At 35.8% G+C, this 20037-nt stretch overlaps 2 protein-coding genes across 2 annotated transcripts; both read right to left on the reverse strand.

Moving 5' to 3' along the window:
• Nucleotides 1-339: 339 nt before the first annotated feature.
• On the reverse strand, nt 340-13553 carry stxbp2 (syntaxin binding protein 2). Its single transcript, XM_062439630.1, has 19 exons — nt 13482-13553; nt 9608-9657; nt 9439-9520; nt 8748-8824; nt 8576-8651; nt 8164-8267; nt 7549-7697; nt 7374-7458; nt 6596-6726; nt 6359-6466; nt 5476-5533; nt 5285-5350; nt 4726-4806; nt 2857-2998; nt 2640-2746; nt 2460-2558; nt 2283-2368; nt 1150-1310; nt 340-1040 (listed from the first exon to the last, which is right to left on the reverse strand). Exons 1-19 carry the CDS (start codon nt 13516-13518, stop codon nt 961-963), a joined length of 1779 nt encoding a protein of 592 aa, XP_062295614.1. The 5' UTR covers nt 13519-13553; the 3' UTR covers nt 340-960.
• Nucleotides 13554-16363: 2810 nt separating this feature from the next.
• Nucleotides 16364-19326, reverse strand: LOC134000300 (protein PET100 homolog, mitochondrial). The gene is made up of 4 exons (XM_062439671.1): nt 19210-19326; nt 18945-19031; nt 18800-18832; nt 16364-16841 (listed from the first exon to the last, which is right to left on the reverse strand). The coding sequence occupies exons 1-4, from the start codon at nt 19234-19236 to the stop codon at nt 16752-16754; spliced, it is 237 nt and encodes a 78-aa protein (XP_062295655.1). The 5' UTR covers nt 19237-19326; the 3' UTR covers nt 16364-16751.
• Between the last annotated feature and the right edge of the window lie 711 nt (nt 19327-20037).

A 20037-nucleotide genomic window follows, 5' to 3' on the forward strand; every position in this document is an offset into this window, starting at 1 on the left:
CACTAGGTGTATATGACTCTCCTTTGCGCTAACACTGTATTTAAAGTTCATATTTGCATTATGAAGCTTCCACATTGTTAGTATATGAAGCAAGAAGGCCCAGGCTGCAGTACTGAGATCAACAAAACTAACCCCGCCCCGATACACTATCATATACACATGTTAATAAGACCTCAAATACTTGGTTCTGTTTATAGATTTTGTAGATGGAAGGTGTAAATATTGAATATTGAAATTCATGGTCTGAAATATTGATGAAGCTCAGTATAGCTTGTGAGGACCTTCATTTGAGATGGTTTGTCACACATTTAAAACAACTTTGAAATCACATTTCAAGAGTGAATATAATGTTTCTTTATTACTTATTTTTAACAACGAAGAGACACACACCCACCACACTTGCTCCCAGCAATATAGCTATTAAAGTAAAAGGTAAATGTGCAAGATTTCATAAGACAGCAGGTTAGACGTTTTTGTCTGAGATAAGATTTCCCAAATGAGGAAGAAAAGGGTACCTAGAGAAAACAGGTATCACACATTTAATGTCCCTGGATACAAAGTACATAATGACTTGAATAACATTTTTGGTGTGAGATGATCAGTTTTGTAGTAATGATGCAATATTTTCAGAACGAAACTAAAGAAATCAAATACATAGTAACAAAAATAACTATTTGGGAAATAATACAATAATCAAAATATGAATAATGCCTACATTCAAATTAAATATGTTCAATCAAAAAAGTATACAGAACCAATTTCACAACCAATAATAAAAAGAAACTTCAATAATTAAAATAAAGCATCACAATTATTTCCTTCCATCTATATATAAAATTTCTCTTCATGTTTCACTTCAGATGTCGGAGATGCTGTGACAGAAGTCCAGCAACCAATCATCTCAAAGGAAAGACTAAACCCTTATTCCAGTGTGCTCTTCCCTGTTCGGGATCTAACAATCTAACAATCAGGATTAGGAACTTGGTCCAGACTCTTCAGGTCATTGAGGAAGCTGGTTGGAGTCAGGATGTGAGATGACCCTGTCAAGGAGAAAATTATATATTGAATATAGGCAAATCTCTTTAATGCTACATTTATGGGAGAAAGCAGGTACATACATCATGCTGCTTCACAACAGCAATTGCTTACCAATCAGCACTTCCCATTTTCCATCAGTGGCTCGGGTGACTTCATAAGCAGAGCGCATCTCTGAGTGCGACACCCCACCGATCACAAAAATGATAAGCCGTGGCCCAGAGCGATATTCTGTTGGAGATTTGTTTTTGTGCCAGTGTCCAAAACGTGCACTGCTGTAAAATAATTAAAACAATAACTGAGCAACAAGTAACTAAATGAAGGGAGATTCTTGTCAGCAGCCAGTTTTGTTACACATACATGATCTATCATTAATAATTTAAAACTTCAAATAAACCCTACCAACTCAAAATATCATTGAATACTTCCTTTTTTGATTAGTATTAACAAGAAATTGAGCCTGATGATTTAATGTGAATGTGAAAATCCTAAAAATAGAGCACGTCATGGTGGGGAAGAAAATAAGGCCCCTGAGAAGAAGCAGTAATCGGAAACAAATAAAGAAATGACATTTTTCCGGTCCGGATGTCAACACCATCAGCTGTGAGCGTAAGAAGAATAAGTAAAAGCACATGTGAGAGATTTTAAGTTCAAGTTGATATTATATTTATATTTTATTGTAATTCTCTGCTTACTTCCACTGCTAATCATGTTACAAAGGTTCAACTGCTATGTTTAGTTTTATATAGCTAGCACTGTATAGCTGGCCTGTACTCTAGTGTTAATACTAATGACTACTCAGCTTTAATTCTGCACTTTGCTAAAAGGAAATGATGGAGACAGGCATTGTGCATTATAAAGATTATGAGTGAACCCAAGTCCATCAAAGTGGTTTGTATAAGCACCATCATCATGATAGGAATTCCCTGGAGGATTATATTCGGTATTCAAAGCAAAACTGGCCTAATTTCATTTTATCAACTCTAACTCACCCTGTCAAAAGCTTGTCTCAGTCTCAGTTATAGGGATAAAAGCTTTCATTTTGCAAAAATAATCTGGCCGTTACCCCACTTTATAGTTGTGTTGCTTCAAAAAACAAACAAACAAAAAACAAATAAATACAATGGACCTTTTTCCAGACTAATATTTCCTTAGATCATCAGAAAAATTGCATGCTTTCATTTAATAATTTCTTTACACAAATGCAACTCTGATAAAATGAAAGGGTTCTCTTTTCTCATTCCCACCTGACTGCAGTCTGGGTTGTGTTGATGGGAGCAGGATCCGAGATGAATGGCCACTGCTTTTTGTCCAGTTTATCCTCTATGGCATCCTGAGACACCAAAACACAGACAGTGTAAAAAGCTGAACACAAAACTAAGCAGGTGTGGCAGCAACATCTGAAACCTCACTGGCTTTAATACCTCCATGACGTCTTTGATGATGGGTGTCCATCTAGAGGTGTCGTATGTGCTCTCTGTGCGCACCTTTCGCTCTGGCAGCATTTTACCAGCATTGCGGCCCTAACAAACAACATATCACATGTAAGAAATACTCACATACAAACATTAGGACCATAGCCAAACTGAAATCAAGAACATTACCTCAGTTATAATGTTACAGCCAAGATTCTGTAGGTTGGTGATGATGTTGCTGTCTGCCTGTATGTTTGCATGCTGAATGAGCTTGGCGAGGTTCTCCTCCCCAATGCCTGCGTGGCAAACCAAACTCTGATAACACTTGATGCTTATTTGCACAAAAATATTGGCTTTAAAACGTCACACAGGTATTACTGAAAACACAGTGGTTTCAAGGACCCACCTTTTTTCTTGTGGAATATGTAGAGCAGTATGATGCGGATTTTGTCATAGGCCTTAATTTCATTGTTGAGGAGCACAGGAACAATGCTCTTCATGGCATCTTTTAGAGGTTCCCCCTCTGCATTTGAACCAATTGCAAGGTCCTGTGGAAGACAACAGTGGTTAACCTTTAACTGCTACAGGAATCTGAATTACTAATCACACCTTAAGTCAGCTGACAGCTGGGCAGCTGACACTCTTAACAGAGCAGTATTCATGAGTGCAAATTCTGCTGTATATTGTGTGTGTGTGTGTGTAGATATCTGCTGCTTCGCAACCTTGTTCTACGTCTTCTCAAATACAATTCAGTTCTCTCACTCTATAATTTAGGAAGACTGCAATTGCTCTGACCACTTCCCTAAACTTCTTTAAATTAATGTTTTTGTCATAAAATACTGTAATCTTACAAAGAATCTGAGCATACTTACAGGTTTTCAAGTTACACATTTTCACTGAACAGTGAAAAACAAATACAAAAACTATCCTAGATTATTTAGTGAACTTCCAGACTTGCATTTGTAATCCATTAACTATGTCAGAAATAATGACAAATATTGGCTACTTAACTTGGGCTTTTATACTTGCGTCTAGCTTTGGGATTTCCCTTTAATGATATCCTGGTTACCGTGCAACCTCCCTTAAAACTCTTGCTAAGCTTTACGGTGAATTTGGACTAAGCTTTGTTAGGGCCAATCAACAATAAAGTTTTTTTTGCAAGCAATTTAAATTAGAAAATGACAAGAAGGGCACATCTAAATAACGTTTTTTTTTTAATGTTATACACATGAATTTGTAATTGCTTGCTCAAACACTTAGACAAATGACAACTGATAGAGAGCTATTGCTGTTTAGATCACATTGTCCATGAAAGAGCCAAAACATGCACATTGGATTAAAGAGGCAGCTTTTAGACATGCTGACAATCCATTAATGTAGTTGAGTCACTCAGTCAACAAAAAAGGCCCCATTAACACTTGCATTTCATAATGCCACAACTGTGCATAGCTTATCAGTTCCTGTGCAATAGAGACTCATTTGATACAAGACTAAATGTGGCAGGATGCATGCCCTCAGGGAGACAAATTATGTCTGGCACATCCAAATAAACAGTGAGGTTTGGCACTGGTCTGGGCCTTGGCTTTTTATACTTTACACTCTTTATAAAGCCTGGCTCGTACATGAGCCTGGACGGATTTCTACATTTCCAAGTAGTCCGTGTGTGGTATTAAATGCCTTTCTGCATTTCTGTAGATATATGGATGCTGATGTCCGGTCACAAGCTTCTTATGCAATATTACAGTAAGATTCTCCATTAAATATCACCAGACCGTGCCAAGGGCATTTGAACATACGCCAGAGGAGCTATAAATAAAGACGATATCACACCGGGGTCATTTAGTGTACTGAGTGAGTGGGACAGAGTAATTCCATGTCAGACACTCTCTCTTAAGATACTTACTGTCAGTGACTAACACAGTAGGGCATGCTAGTTGATCCTGAGTGATATAAAACTACTGACTACTTGCCAACAACACAACAGCAGACAAATTCCAATAAGTTCAGCGGCTCAGTGGTAATCTATGGCTGCCTTTCTCTTGATGGATCAAGAGTCCATTATGTATTTGTATTTATACGTTCAACTACAGATGTACTAGATCACTACAGCTTCACTTGTTAAATTGTCAGACAAGTATAGATGTAATAAACTGGATGTTTGCTACAATAAAATACTGTCTGTGTCCGAATACCTCTGGTTTTCTAGGTCAAAATTTGGATCATACCGTCATAACATGAGATCAGTTTCAATTGTACACTCCACAAGAATACTGACCTGTTCCACTTCACAAAGCTTATCGAGTGAGGCCTTGTATTTCTTCATACATGCTTCAGCTAGGTGCAGATGAGTAGAGTACTGTGAATGAAATAAAAATAAGCATTATGTGTACAATGCTGCAGTATTAACTATTCATCTATAATTAGAACAAAAGTCAATATATGATCTGTATAATCACTATTTAAAACATAATTCGTATTCAACATGCCTGAGAGAAGCTCAGCCAACTTCTTTTTGCAAAGCTAGAATCTAAAGATAATACTGGAGCTTCTCCACTAAAAATAAAGGATCTCAGTCAAAATGGACAGTCAATGTAGAAGGCAAATGGACTACAATGTGGAAAGCAAATCAACTAAAAGTACTTAAAAACTTTAAAAGAAATGCAGACTCTGAATAATCCATAATTTACTGTCAGAAGTATCTCCTAATGAAAGATGTTCAAAACTCTGATCTTGTTGTCATTTGTATAATCCCAATCTTGAGCAGTACCATCTTTACATAATGAAGATTATTATAGGAAAAAGGTGCACAGTTGGCTTTTCTTCATCCCACTCACATTGCTCAGCTCCTTCTGATACTGTGGCATCTTCTTTAACATCTGAGAGAGATCTTTGATGTTGGCCTGAAATGGAAAACACACATGTACTGAAACTGCATAACAACGGCAACAACAAAAGTCTTGATGTTATATAATGGACATTTGTACTAATAACTAATCAAATATGATTATTCCATATAAATACTCACATTGTCAGTGCACATTCTCTTGCTCTCACAAAAGGTGCGAAGAAGCTCTGTCACTTTCCTGCAATTAATTTGGGAAATGATTGTTAATAAGCTCTCAAATTGTAAAATAGGTACCTCACAAGACCAAAACTTTACCCAACTGTTATATATGCACACCATTGCACACACACACATTTAATCCCACAAAAGCACTCACTACATGACTTCCAGTATGAATACTTCCTTTGTCTTCTGTGAGTGTTTTTTTTGCATTTGTATGTGTGTATGTGTGTGTCATATAAGCTACTGGATGCCTTAATTGGTTTCAGGATGAATAAAGTATTGATCTGGATACAGCGCCACTGCTCAGCCTTGCAACCAATGTTTCCCAGTGGTCATTTGCAGTATTGCAGTGAAAAATCCTTTTATATTTATAAAACTTTCCTCAAGCTTGGAAAAGCAATTTAAAATTCTGTGATCCCATCATAATGTAACCCAAAGGTTCCCAAGTGGGGATTGCATTTTCGGTCCGGTGTCCAGCTATACATCCATGATGCACACAAAAACTGCATTTTACACCATCTTTCGGCAAACTTCCTTGTTGCATTCTGGCAAGTGGCCACAATATGATTTTCACAAAGGACCTGATGAATACATCTTATTGAGTATCTCGCCCCTCCATACCTTATTAAAATATGACTTGAGTGAACAAAAAACAGGCAAACTCATTATTTTAATTTCGCTCCATTGAATAAATAATATTATAATGTAATATCACAGCAACAATTTCTAACTGGGCACAAAGCAAAGTGTGTGTTTTGAAGGTGTAATATACAGCCAGGTGAAAGCGCTGATCAGCACTTGTTGGGAAGAATGACTGTGAAAGGCAATCATGTGTACTTACTTAGTGACATCTGCAATGTGCATATGTCTGAGCTGAATCCAGAGCTCATCATCTTCATCCAATAACACTTCTCTGTCTGTTGCATTCCCAATGCCGGTTGACTGGTACCTTAAAATAAAAAAAGAGTATACATTATGTACAACAAAAATTTGTGTGGAAATATAGGACACCAAATCCAGCAGAGTGACCTTGGCAAATCCAGTGAAAAGCAGACAGTAAAATCAGATGTTTACTCACTTATAGATATCCTGATTGATGTCAAGCAAATCATAAGCCATGGCCTGGAAGGTCAACTCATGTAGAATAGGTGAGATGGGATCAAACCCACGATCAATAATCAGTAGCTGGGATCGCGCCTTATCTGCACCCTTAAAAGTAATAAAGATTGGGCATATGAACCATGAAAAAATTAAAGACATTAATTTCTTTACATGCATAATAAACTAGGATCTAGTCTATAGTACACATGAAATATAAGGTCTGTTGGGTTTTTGTGAGTATTTCATGCAGTTAAAGTGTTATCAGCTTTTATCTGTTCAAAAAAAAAAAATCACAAATCACTGTCTAACTGATGCAGCATGAGGCAACACTTCAGCAAACGTGCCATGTCAAGTATAGTAAAAGGAAATACAGAGAAGGCTTGTACAGCATAGTATTTTAATGCACTTCAGATGAATGGAGGGAAAAAAGAACAGTAATACATGCCTGTTAAGACCCATCTCAGGAGCAAGGAAATGTCAGCTAAAAGAGACAGAAAAGAAGAAAGGAAACAGAGAAAGGTCCAGCAAAGTTTGAGAAAAATTTGGAAATAAACAGGAAATAAAACCCAGAAACGTCTATAACCAGTAAAGGTGATGAGCTGCAGAATCCCAATGGAAGTTTTTTTTCTTGTATGAAAAGGCTGGTTCAGCAGAAAAAAAGCAGTGTAAGAATCGAGTTGTAGATTTTCTGTCAAAGAATTGAATTAATACAGTAGATCACATAGGAATTGATGTGGATGGTGTCTTAGTGGTACCTCTCCCATGCTTGGGTTGTCAGCTTTGTGAGCATTCAGGTGCTGATAGACCTCTTCAGCCAGTCTTGCACTATCCTCTGATCCCCTGTGAAACAGAGTGGCAAACAATTTCAAATAAGCAAGTAAATTCAGTGGCAAACTAATTTCATTGTACTTTGATTCAAGGCTGCCATACTTGCGGTATCGGATTGCAGGGTACTCCTTAAGTGTGTCACACAGGGTTGCAATCTGCTCAGCCAGATTCTCCATCATTTTGTCTCTTTCTACACTGGGTGTTGAGCTATAGAAGGAGTACATGGAGGTCGGGTCATCCAGGCAGAACACCTGCAGGGGTGACAGGGATTAAGATTTGTCTCAGTTTGAATTTGCGCTTCTAGGATTTGAAAAGATCTGGAGCTAAGTGAGCGTGTCTTTGGGTGATGATAGGCCTATCTGCCCAGTGAGGCAACAACAACTGTAAATGATGGTACATAAAATATAATTTCTTTAACAATTTACTCTATGATAGAAGCTGTGTCCAGTATATGAAAATGCTTCCATGCTGTGAGACACTCCATTTAAGCTACAAAACTGAAAACTGTAATTATAAGCTTCACACAAGAGAATATAACATAACGTACTTATGTTGATTATAGTGTGGAGCATTTAGCAGCTTTAGCTAATGGAGACCAAAATGGAGCTAAAATTAAACTGACAAAGGATGGCTCAAAAATGTAATTATATAAATACATTTAAAAATATATTAATGTTGATGATGTTGGTTTAGGTAAAGTGGACACCAGTTTCCTACCTGAGACTCATATGGCAGGAAAGCAACGTTGATCTCTTTTAAAGTCTTGACAACCTTGGCAACTCTGGATCTCCCAATCTCAGTGAACAGGCCATCTGGGCAAGCTACAGGAGCAAAAGAACAACAAATATTAGGAAATGCAATAGCTTGATCTAATTATTTTATATATTTAGTAAATTTAAATGTTTTGAACATTTTTTGCCTACTGGCCAAATGGTTAGTTTTCATATTTTAAAACAGCCAATCAATAGATTACCACTGTCTTTTTTGGCTTGTGACTGAAGCAAATCTACCAGCCACTTGCATATTTTACCAGCTTTTGACACATGACTGGTGCTAATTTTGAGCCCTGAACAAAATATTTGTAGCAGAGTATACTGTTAACACACACACACACACAAGACAAACTTACTGTCAGTGAAGAAGATGTGTGCTGCTTTGTAAGTAAAAGCACTGTCTTTGAAGTCGTTAATGAGGGCACGAACCGACTGTAATTCAAAAAACAAAATGTTGTTTACAAGAGTTTGAATATGGAGAATATGGAAATATGAGAAATCCTAAAATTAACACAGAAGACCACTAACCTTCTCCACTGGGGAAATCAAATATATGGCCTCAAGACTAGAGATGGGCTCCCTGCGTTTATTGATGTCCTCCACAACTGAAAAGCAGAAAAGAGAAGAATTAACTGATATCACCTGCAAATAAAAGACCAATGTAAAATTAAATATAGCAACATAGTGTACTGATAGAAGCTGCCAGCACAACTTAAGTCAGTGAGTGCTGACAGGAATTAGAAATGGATTTTTATTTGGTCGAGTGGTTAAGAGTGCATGCCACATATGCAGTGGACCCGGGTTCGAATCCCAGCCGGAGGACCTTTGCTGCATGTCACACCCCCCCTCTCTCCCATGATTTCCTGTCTCTCTACTGCTAATAGAGGTGTCTATGCCAGAGTAAATATAAAAATTCATTGATTGAGATTTTGTGAGTGAAGTGGCTCTTTTTTAATATAATTAATCAGAGCCCTGGTGACGGGTAACAACTTAAAACAGATTACCGTCATCCAGCTATAAAGGGAAGTAATGAAATGTGTAGGGAAAAGGATTAGCATTTTGTACATGGCCAAGGAAAGACTTCCTGCATTAAACTTGCAGTATTTAACATACGCATCCTCTAGATTGGGGAAAGTAGAGCTGAACTTGAAAAGTGTTAGAGTATATGTACCATCATCTATACAACTGATGAAAGACCAATAATTATCTGCATACTTACTGGTCACCCCCTCTGCCAAAATGTCAGACATCTTGCAGCAAGAGGACAGGATCCGCATGCTTATGTGATCAACAATAAGAACCTAAAGAAACAGGAAATAAAAAGGGATTATAATTCAGTGTGACAAAATCAGGGGATTTCTTGACTCTATCTATTTTGAAACCGTTACCTTCCATTCTCCATCCTTCTTCACACTCTTGATGACCCCATTGAGGATTTCTGTAGAGGAGAAGACACAGATTATATGATATCAGATATATATGATTACAGAACTATCAATAACTTCTGAGAAATGATTTTTAAGTCAGTACAGGAAAAAAGTTTGTAAAGTGGATTAAAAGTGAATATTCACAATGACTCAGCATAGCAATAACTAAGCAATGCTGTTTGTGAAATGGAAGTAGTGTAACACCATTAAATTTTATTTGATGATGTAACTTATGTTTGACACTATTGTGACATTTTTCTAAAAAGGAAATGAGGAAATGTATGATTCAAAAAGTTAATTTTTTTTTACTGCAGCATTGTATTTATTATATTTTATAAAGTGCATCTAAATCCAACATGTGTTGTGCATCAGTGGATTAAAAGAGTAAAATAATATGTGGTTTAATTGAAAGGTTTTCTTTACACTACAAAATAAAACGGAAAACAAAATATTTACACGTGTATACATTTAATAGAATTCTGTGCTTAAACACAATGCAAAAGGTTAGAGGTCAGTTACGAGTCTACAACTCTACATCAGGAACCAGGAAGTTTCTTAAAAACAAACCCATATTTGGCACTTGTTTTTACCAACTCAGTGGGCTGGGTGCAGCTGTCTTGCGTTATACTGTTGAGATGACAGGCTGTGAGTATCACACAACAGCACAGTTGTTCGTGTGATAGGCACAACAGCTGAGGTGTGGTTCTACTGGTGAAACAAACTGCTAAACTGAGTAGTGTTTTACAGTGGGGGTGGGACAACAAGCCCAAAATGCCCAGAACGGACACATTAACCTACAGAGTAACAAAAAAAAAAGGCTATTTCATGTAGAAAAAGACATTATTTTACCTACTCTAAATTATATGGGTGGCTCATGACAATCATTTCCTTGGGGGAAACCCTGAAACCTTTTACTGATAATGTTTTTTGAAGGAAGCATTGAAGGAAGGACAAAGTAAGAAGAAACATGCAGATAAATGAAGAGCTATACAAATGTGTTATCATGTTGCTACCTCAACTTCCTTGTTGAACATATTTAGAATCGCAGCAGTGACTCACTGAGACATCTGATTTACTGTTACTACTCTTATCACCACATCAATTCACTTGCAGATTGATTGGCTGAATTTGGGGAATTTAATTCAACAGTTAATTATAAAGAAACACATCATTGTGCTTATCTTACTGTTATGTGTCAGTGTAATCACTATGTTATGAACATCTTAAAAAAAAGGTTTGGTGTTGATGAGGTTACTGAATCTCATCTGTTTCTGAGTCAGGCAGAGCTAAGATCTAGTTTTGTAACAACATACCTTACATTCAACAACATAAAACTGTCTGCAAGAATTACTGCAGACTAGCTGACAGCAAATTATGTAAATGTAAATATAAAAAATATTAAAATCTCCTTATTATATACTTACTTAAAATTTGAACCAAGTGGAAAATTCCACCCTGACAAATATCTTGTCTTGTAATGCCAAACATATTTCCAAACTGGGAACTGGAAACAATGACTACTTCTTACTTAAAATAGACAACCATTTCAAGCCATCCTGGCAAAGTTAACCTTTGTATTTGGTCATTTTAAAATGTCCAAAAAAAAATCACCCTGGATGCCCATCTCACCTACAACACAATACTGTTTGAGGTCTTATTTTACTTTATTCTATCACTGCTCTGAGTTTACTAAAGATGATATTTTATTTGGCAATATTAACAGTGACAAAGGAGAGGACCTGCACACACCTTTGCTTAAACAACAACATTTCAAGCATCAGGTCAAACTCATAAGACCTGGCCAAATGCCTTCATTTCCATCTGTTTATGCTGAATTCATAAATGTGTGTTTTATACTCTGATTGTCATAAATAATAAGACTTATGGCCTTGAATTGAGCAGAAGGGAATGTAAAAGACAGAGACAGGACAAGTGCACATTCCAAAACTCATTGAAATTAACTATTATTATTGTTATTGGTCTAGTAAAAACAAATATCAAGTCATTGCCTATCCTGGGCAAGGTCAGGATTATTAGCAGTATACACTTAAAGGTTTCAGCAGTTTTGAGTGACGGGTGTGTTCACACTACACTCCTAATCTGTACAAGAACTAAATACAGTCACATACAACCCTTGCAGTAATTCTACATATTTTACAGGAGTTGTATCTGTATTAAACAAAACTACAGTTTAAAGTTGTTTAGAATAATTGAACCACTTTATTCTAATACTTAAAATATTATGTAACATGTGGCCATTTTATAAGGTACACCTGTACAATCTAATGCAATTCAATACAACAGCTCAGCCATTAATTCTACTTTTATGAAGTTTATGCTGACAGCTTTAAATCTGTAAATTCAAATATTTGTTTATTACTGAGGCCATAGTTAAAGATGGTGTTGTACTGAACTACATTATACTGGAAGGTGTTTCACATTTTTTGTCCTCTCTATATACATAAACAATGGGGGGCAGAATATTAAAAACACATCCAAATATGTAATGCAGCTCAGTGCAACACCACCAACAACAACTGTGAAATCAATGCTAAAACATATAGGCCTAATTTAATTAACACCTCTATGACAAGTCTGCTAAAGTTCTCACTAATACTAAGAAAGTGGATCATATCACTACACTTCTCAGATCTCTACATTGGCTCCCTGTCGGTAAAACAAATTCATTTTTAAATACTATAATTGGTTTATTAAGCACTGAGTTTTTCAGGGTCAAAATACTGATCTCTTGCTACGCTATGAACAATCGAGACCTCTCGGTCATCTGGGACTGCTCTGCTTTCAGACCTCAGAGCCAAAACTAAACACAGAGAAGCAGTGTTCAGTGAAAACTTCTGTTTGCCGCTGATTTTTATTCAATCAAATTTGAAGTGTTTGGTTAATGTATTAGTAATATCAAACATTTTAATCCTGTTTTACTTGTCTTATTCTATTTTTGAAAGTCTATTTTATTATTATATCTAATTAAACACTTTTAAAATTGTATTTAAATGTCTTTTTATATTGCCTTGCGTTGCTTTTACATTCTATCTTGAATGCCTTATATGTTTTATGTAAAGCACTTTGACTTTCCTTGTTGATAATTGTATTAGCCTATACAAATAAACTTGAACATTATGAGCAACCTAAAACCAAATGTATGGCTGAGCTGATGTATTGGATTACATTAGATTGTATAGGTGTATCTAATAAACTAAACTAATAAACATTAAACTTCAGGAGTAAACATTAGACTTGTATAATATTAATTGAATTTGTAAAGATTTGTGAACATCTGAACTACTTTTACACCTGTTTCAATAGTTATTTGTTAACTACACAAGACAATTGCGTTACTACTGAAACATAAGATAAACCAAAAACATTTTCTCTACCAACAGTTTGTGACTTTGTTGTTGTTTAATTGCTTAATTGATAAATATGTTGATTTAACTAGTCCATCACAAGCGAAGTTAACTTCCTTCTCGGTAAACTTAGTTAGCTAACAACTAGCTAACAACTTAATCATTGTACGTCTGTCAAATGTCACAACAACAACCCAACATTTCCAAACAGTGAATGTTATTACCACTGCATGCAACACAATAATATTACTTTTTTTGGCATAACTTAATTAGTTAGATGAGATGATTTCCTTCGGTAATGTTAGCATTTTAACTGGAGCAGGAAGAAACCTGAGGGTGTTTACTGTGAAGTTTAGCGTCATTTATTTATTAAGCTGCTACGTTATAAGTTTGGTTAAACTACCTGTGTCTTCTGGTTCGGATGATCTTCACGAAAAAATACATTGTTGTACAACAAATATGTCACTTACTTTCTCCTACTACCGCTTTCAGCCCAGTCGGTGCCATCTTGACAGCAGTCTGCTGGTGAGACGGTCACTTCCTTGTTGTTAAAGCCTGTATGGTCCAAGCACACACCCATTCACCAAGAAATACTGACCCCTACTGTCTGAGTGTAATATCAGTAGTCATCTTCTATTTACAGCAAGGAATATTTGTGAGGTAACTTGATTCCAGTTCATTTTAGTCTTAGTTGAAGTTTGTATGATCCAAGCACACATCCATTCACGGTGAAATACTGACCCCTACTGTCTGAGAATAATATCAGTATAATATCAGTGGTACTTTTCTTTTAATATAATAATGAAATATCTGTGAAAGGCAACCTCATTCCAGTTGACTTTAGTCTTAGTTAAAGCCTGGCAATTCCTGAGCGTATCTAATAGTCCAATAACTATTAGGGCCTGACTGATACAGGATTTTTGAGGCCAATACTGATACCAATATTAGTGGTGCACTGAAAGAGTACATTTCACTGGGAATTTAAAAAAAGATTAATTCCTATAAATAATAAAACATATACAACAGAAAAATAACATATGTATGTGTATATTTAAATGGGGGGGGGGGGGGGTGTCAAATATAAATACTTAAAAAATATATATTGGTGCGTATCGGACAACATATATGCCGATACGATAAATCTGTGATAGGCCAATATCAGCTGCTATTATCAGCTGACTGATATATCGATCTGGCTCTAATAACCAATAAAAAACACTAAATTTTACAATGTGAGTATTATTGTATTTATTGCTCAGAGGCTTCTCACTGGTTCTGGTCATCACCAAGAATAGGGATAATTGAAGCCTAAAGATAACAATAAGGACAATGTGATCACTTAGGCAAGGTTTATACCCTCAGTAAACCTATCCTGCCATCGCTTATCACAGAAGGAATATTATTTATCAGCCTGAAGAGTGTCACATAATACTATATGTTGAATGTGAGTTTCAAAATGAATGAAATGCAGCTATAAAAAAAATTTAAAAAAATAACAGCTGCAAGAAGGAAATATAGTCTTGGAGAGAGACTGTGAGACATTCAGCTGGCCACTGCTATTGCCAAATATATTTGAGGGAATCATTTGAAGGGCTTTGGGAAAGCCATTTCATCACTTCATCATGATGGATGAGAAGTTCAGCAGTTCGGTAGTACGTTTGATGTCCGACACATCCAGGACATAAGTGTGTCTGGACAAGCTAAGCACAGCCCTGCCAGATATACTCATATTTGGGGGATCATACATAGCTGTGCAGTTTGAAGAAGGTCACGGTGTAACTTTATGCCATAGTTAAAAAGATTCATGAACTGTCATTAAGTATGTGACAACAAGTATTACCGCTTAAAAAGGCATAAGCTTGCAACTGCTGGACTCCAGTCAGCATAATATCCTAGTAACAGTCAGGGTCAAATTCACACTTAAGTGGAGCTGGACATCCACAGCGCTTTGGCGTCGTACTATGCCGTAGCATGCATATCCTGAAGTACACTCACCATACAGTCTACATGCTGGGAATTCTTTTATAACCCAAACCAGCTTACACATGAAATAGTGGTGAAAGCCTGATAGGTATGTTTCAGAAGTTGAAATTTTGTTTAAATTACTGAGGTACATAGTCTGGTGTTTTATGTTGCTTTGTTCCAAGATATACATTTGGGTCACATTTCATATGAATAGTCAATACCAAATTCAGTAATAATGAATTACATATTTGGTAATATATTTATGTTAAAATCCTCCTCTTATTATGTGATTTAGCATTAAAGAATATATGGGGTCAGGGAAAAGACTCAAGTACATGTGGCACTTTCTGAAGAAGAACTTATGTTTTCATCTTTATTAACACACACTTAAATTCACACAATTTAAAGCTGACCAGTCTGACAACAACCAGCCAATCAGACACTGGCTCAGTACAGGGTGATATGCCTTGCCGAAGGGCACTCCAAATGATGTTTTGAAAAAGGGGTGTTCGTTATTAGCATCACATTTTTGTTTAAAAATATTAGTCCAGGGGATCAAACCAGCAATCCTCTGGTTACAGATATGGCCACAGAATGTGTACCACATAAGATGCAATGTCACATACAAACACCACAGTGGGTTAATTATAACAATATCCAATTGGTGAATAAACAGACTGACACGGCTACAAGAATAAACTTAATCAGTGCCTTAAGGATTAACCTCACCACTGCTTTATACTCTGTTACAAATGGCAAAGTGTTTTACAACAGTTGGTAATTGTAATTGTATTTGGATGTCAGGAGTTGATCTCTTGTGTATTTAAGGTATGAGGACAAGGTGTGAAAAAACAGAATAGGCAGTATGTCTACAATGCAATGAGTCACTCTACACCTCAGAAAGTTACTGTTAACAAATATTCTCAGTATCTGATCTAATGTTTGCCAGAAGGCATGAGGAAATGTCTGAGACAATGGTCAACAGTCTAACAACAACAAAGATGAGCTCTTAGGTAATCATACTACAGCTATGGTTCATTACAACAAAAACTGGCGACACCAGAAAAGCACTATCATGGGGAAAGTCCTTTTCTGATGATGGTTTTGGTTGAATCGTGCTGTGGTGATACTTATTCATGGCAGGAGAGCATTGAAGGTAGTGGTTAAAATGAAAGCAGCCAAATACTCATAGATCAACCTGCTGTAGTAAGTGAATTGCGGCTTGCGGGACGTTTTCTTTCCAGATAACATAAACACAACATAAAGCCACAGCTACCGAGGTCTTATTATGTATTATCAAGGCAGTAATTGCTCTCACAGGTGACTGTTCTAAAAAATATTGAATTAGGCAGTTTGTTTACATTTTAGATATTGTACTCAATTTGAATCAGTTTCTGAAGATTTTATTTTGTTTTGATACAATAAAAAGACATGAACAAATCCAAGGGTATAAAGGCACTGTATTCAACAATAGAAACAGTGATAATTATATTACATTCAACAGGATATTTAACTAAAAAAAACTATTTAATGACTGTGCCATCACAGCAACTCAAATGATCAGGCAAAGTCTTGCATTTAAAAAGTCAACTGGCATGATTTATCTCTGGAAAACACCCAGCAGACCTCTGGGATGTGTTAACGTTGCAGAGATTTCCAATGTATAATTCTCTTACTGCAGTCCATCCAGTTTTTTTTTGCCAAAAAAACAGTGCCGGACACTTCTCCGTCGGTTGTTCTGAGAGCTTAAACAGTTACACGTCAACAAATAATCCTCAGTTCTCAGACTCCATTGACATTTCTTTTAATATCCGCTGCTCCTTCCGAGCACGCATTCGCTCCTTGAAGTCCTCCAACTCTTTCCTCTGTAAATACACATAACACAATTATTTGAAAATTATTGAGTCAGTTACTATCTTCAAATAATTATGACTAGGTTAAACAAAAGAAAATCAACTAAGATGCATTGCAGACACAAACAAACAATGCAACACTGACTTGTGGTTGTGGGGCGGAAAAAACACTGAATTATCAGCCCAATAAGTCAGATAAAAAAATGTTCAATTTGAAAACAGTACGGTCTGTCAGCTTAATCGGACTTTCTTAAAATCAAATTAAAAAGCAGCATCACAGTGAGAAGCTCTGTTGGCCTCTGTGTGTGTGTGTTTTGTTTTAATATATATTTCTGTTTATTTTTGCAGTGACAGTGCACAATTAAAAGTAACTGCACCAGAGTTAGCTAGTAACTAATTTGTATTTGTAGTCACTGGGCAGGAAGACAAAAAGAAAGAAAAACAACCACAGAACAACAAATACACTGCATAAAACAACACAATACATAAAATCCATCAATGTGAAATAATAAATATGATCAGTATAAAAATACTGACAGCCATAAGACTCTTGAATGCATACTATTGCACTTTTTGCACATCTATACATCAGCTACCTCTTAATTATTTATTTATTATGATTTTATCAGGCACTTGATTGCACTTTATTTTAGTATAGCACTGGTCTTTTTTAACTGCTTCTGCTTTATTGTCTTTTAATTGTTCTTATGCGTTTCTTAGGTATGATTATTTATTTATTCTATTTTCTCCTGCACTGCCTGAGAAATGCAATTTCGTTCTGCTGTATGTATTTAATAAATATGGTTGGAATGACAAACAAATAAACTTGAAACTTGAAATAAAATAAATACAGGGCAATCATTTTTGGTGACACTTTAGACAAACCTTAAGGCTGTTTCTAAAACACTGCAAATGTTCCTGAGTCTCTAATGTTTGTGGGTAAGGAATTCCACTTCCCCACTAATTATGGTTTAAGTGTGTCATTTATCTATTTGCTTAAGAATGATACACTGAGAGAGAGAGAGAGAGAGAGAGAGAGAGAGAGAGAGAGAGAGAGAGAGAGAGAGAGAGAGAGAGAGAGAGAGAGAGAGAGAGAGAGAGAGAAAGAGAAAGAGAAAGTGAGAGAGAGAGAGAGAGAGAGAGAGAGAGAGAGAGAGAGAGAGAGAGAGAGAGAGAGAGACTGTGTGAATGGGTGAGTGAATGAATGTAACTAGTTCCTAACTGATATCATAACTGACAGTAGATTTTTTGGAACATGCAGTATTTCATTGTTTTGTATTGTTTCAATAATAATAAACATACATTTGCATTAAGCAAGCATGTGTCTTCTCCCATGTTAATAAGAGTATTAAAAACTTAAAAATATCCCTTTTAAAGTACATTTAGAAAAAAAGTTAAAATGTGTGATTAATTTGCGATCAAACAGAAGTTAACTCATGTCAATCATGCGATGAATCGTGTTTAAATATTTGAATGGATCAACAGCCATAATATATATGTAATGATTTGGTTGGTTCTCACTTTTATATGGTCATATTAATTTTTTCTAATATTGTGAAATTTTAACATTTTCTAGATGGAGGCTTCAAATAAGCCTATTTTCTGCCTCTCCCTGCACTCTATATTTTCTGTCATTATGTGCTATTTTTTGTGTAAATTTTACCTTGTGCAAAATATACTAAACTGAAAACTAAACTAAACTAAAGATCAAATAAAATCAAACAGTATCAAATAAATCAAATAATTAAACACTGGAGAAAAATACATACACATCTGTTTATGCACTGCTTGTAGTGCAGAGTATTACGTAGTTTTATAGCAAAATGAATGTGGAGTCAATAAAAATACATCATGAGTATTTGTGGTAGTGAGTGCCGAGTGTGGCGTCACTACTACAAGCACGTGTGGTTTATTTGTTACTGAAGTCATGGACTTTATAAACACAGATGAGTTATGTGAATTACACTTACATGAAATCCCTCATCAGGGGGGAAGATCTCCCTCTGGGTAAAGGAAAAAACACCGCCATAGTACAGAAAAACAGACACTTGTTATTATAAGAGGAACCAAACTTCACTTTTGAAAATAGAAACAACATTACTACACAGTACTGACCTTTCTCTTTACTATGTACTCTTCAAAGTACTCGGCTTGATTTGAGACCCAGAACATGGCCACAGGAAAGGACAAATACAGCATCATCTGCCCAAAACATCAACAAATACACCAACTTGTGAGTTACATCATGACCACTGTTAGCTTATTGATTATGACGAGCTAGATCAAACATACAACCTAGGCCGACTTGTGCGGATTTAAACCTGAAGACAAATACATAATAAACGTCCACGACTGTTGATTTAAAGTAGATGCTACTTACCCTAAACACTTCTATTTTAACACCCATTTTCACATCGATTTCAGACTCAGAAGTGAAGCGTTATCTAAAGCCTAGCCACACAGCCGAAGACCTTCACACTCTAGTTCCGGGTAAGGTCCAATCACGTGTGAGCTACAACGCATGCGCAGAGTTTATGTGGAATAATTATAATTTTAACACGACTGTAATTTGACAAACACATGAGCAATCATTGTATCTCTTATTATATTAAATACAAATGTTTCGAAATCTGAACTGTTCTTTTATATCGGTGTAATAAAGATATTTTGGACAGTGATTATCCACCGAGATATTCTTTTAACTTCAAAGATATCACTTGCTACCCAGAGAATAATACTGAAGAACGTCTTATTAATTTATATTATTTTTTATGTCACATTTTTTATTCATAAACAGAAATTCTCAAAATCATCACCTACAATTGCACCTTTCCTCCTAGAACTGAATTCTTTATTAAAATCACTCAAACTAGGATATACTAAAAAGCAATAGGCTACATTAATAACTTTTCCCTGAAACCTCTGACTAATATACATTTAAAAAAAAAAGATGTATTTACTTTTATTTCAACTGTTTTATTATCTTTATATGTAATTGATTATGTCATATTCTTTATTTCCTCATATATGTAACAAATGTCTGAACGGTAGGCTATAGACTGTATACGTGATGTGGTGTTTGCTTGAATGTATATTCCACTGTTGTTTCAATTAAAACTTTTTTTTTTAAGTGTTTGTCCACTGAGTGGCGCTGCAACCCATTGAATTTGTCTAGCTGTCATTTGTATCTGGATAAATATAGGCAGAT

This window comes from Scomber scombrus, chromosome 18 (assembly GCF_963691925.1).
Source record: "Scomber scombrus chromosome 18, fScoSco1.1, whole genome shotgun sequence".
NCBI classification, from domain to species: domain Eukaryota; kingdom Metazoa; phylum Chordata; class Actinopteri; order Scombriformes; family Scombridae; genus Scomber; species Scomber scombrus.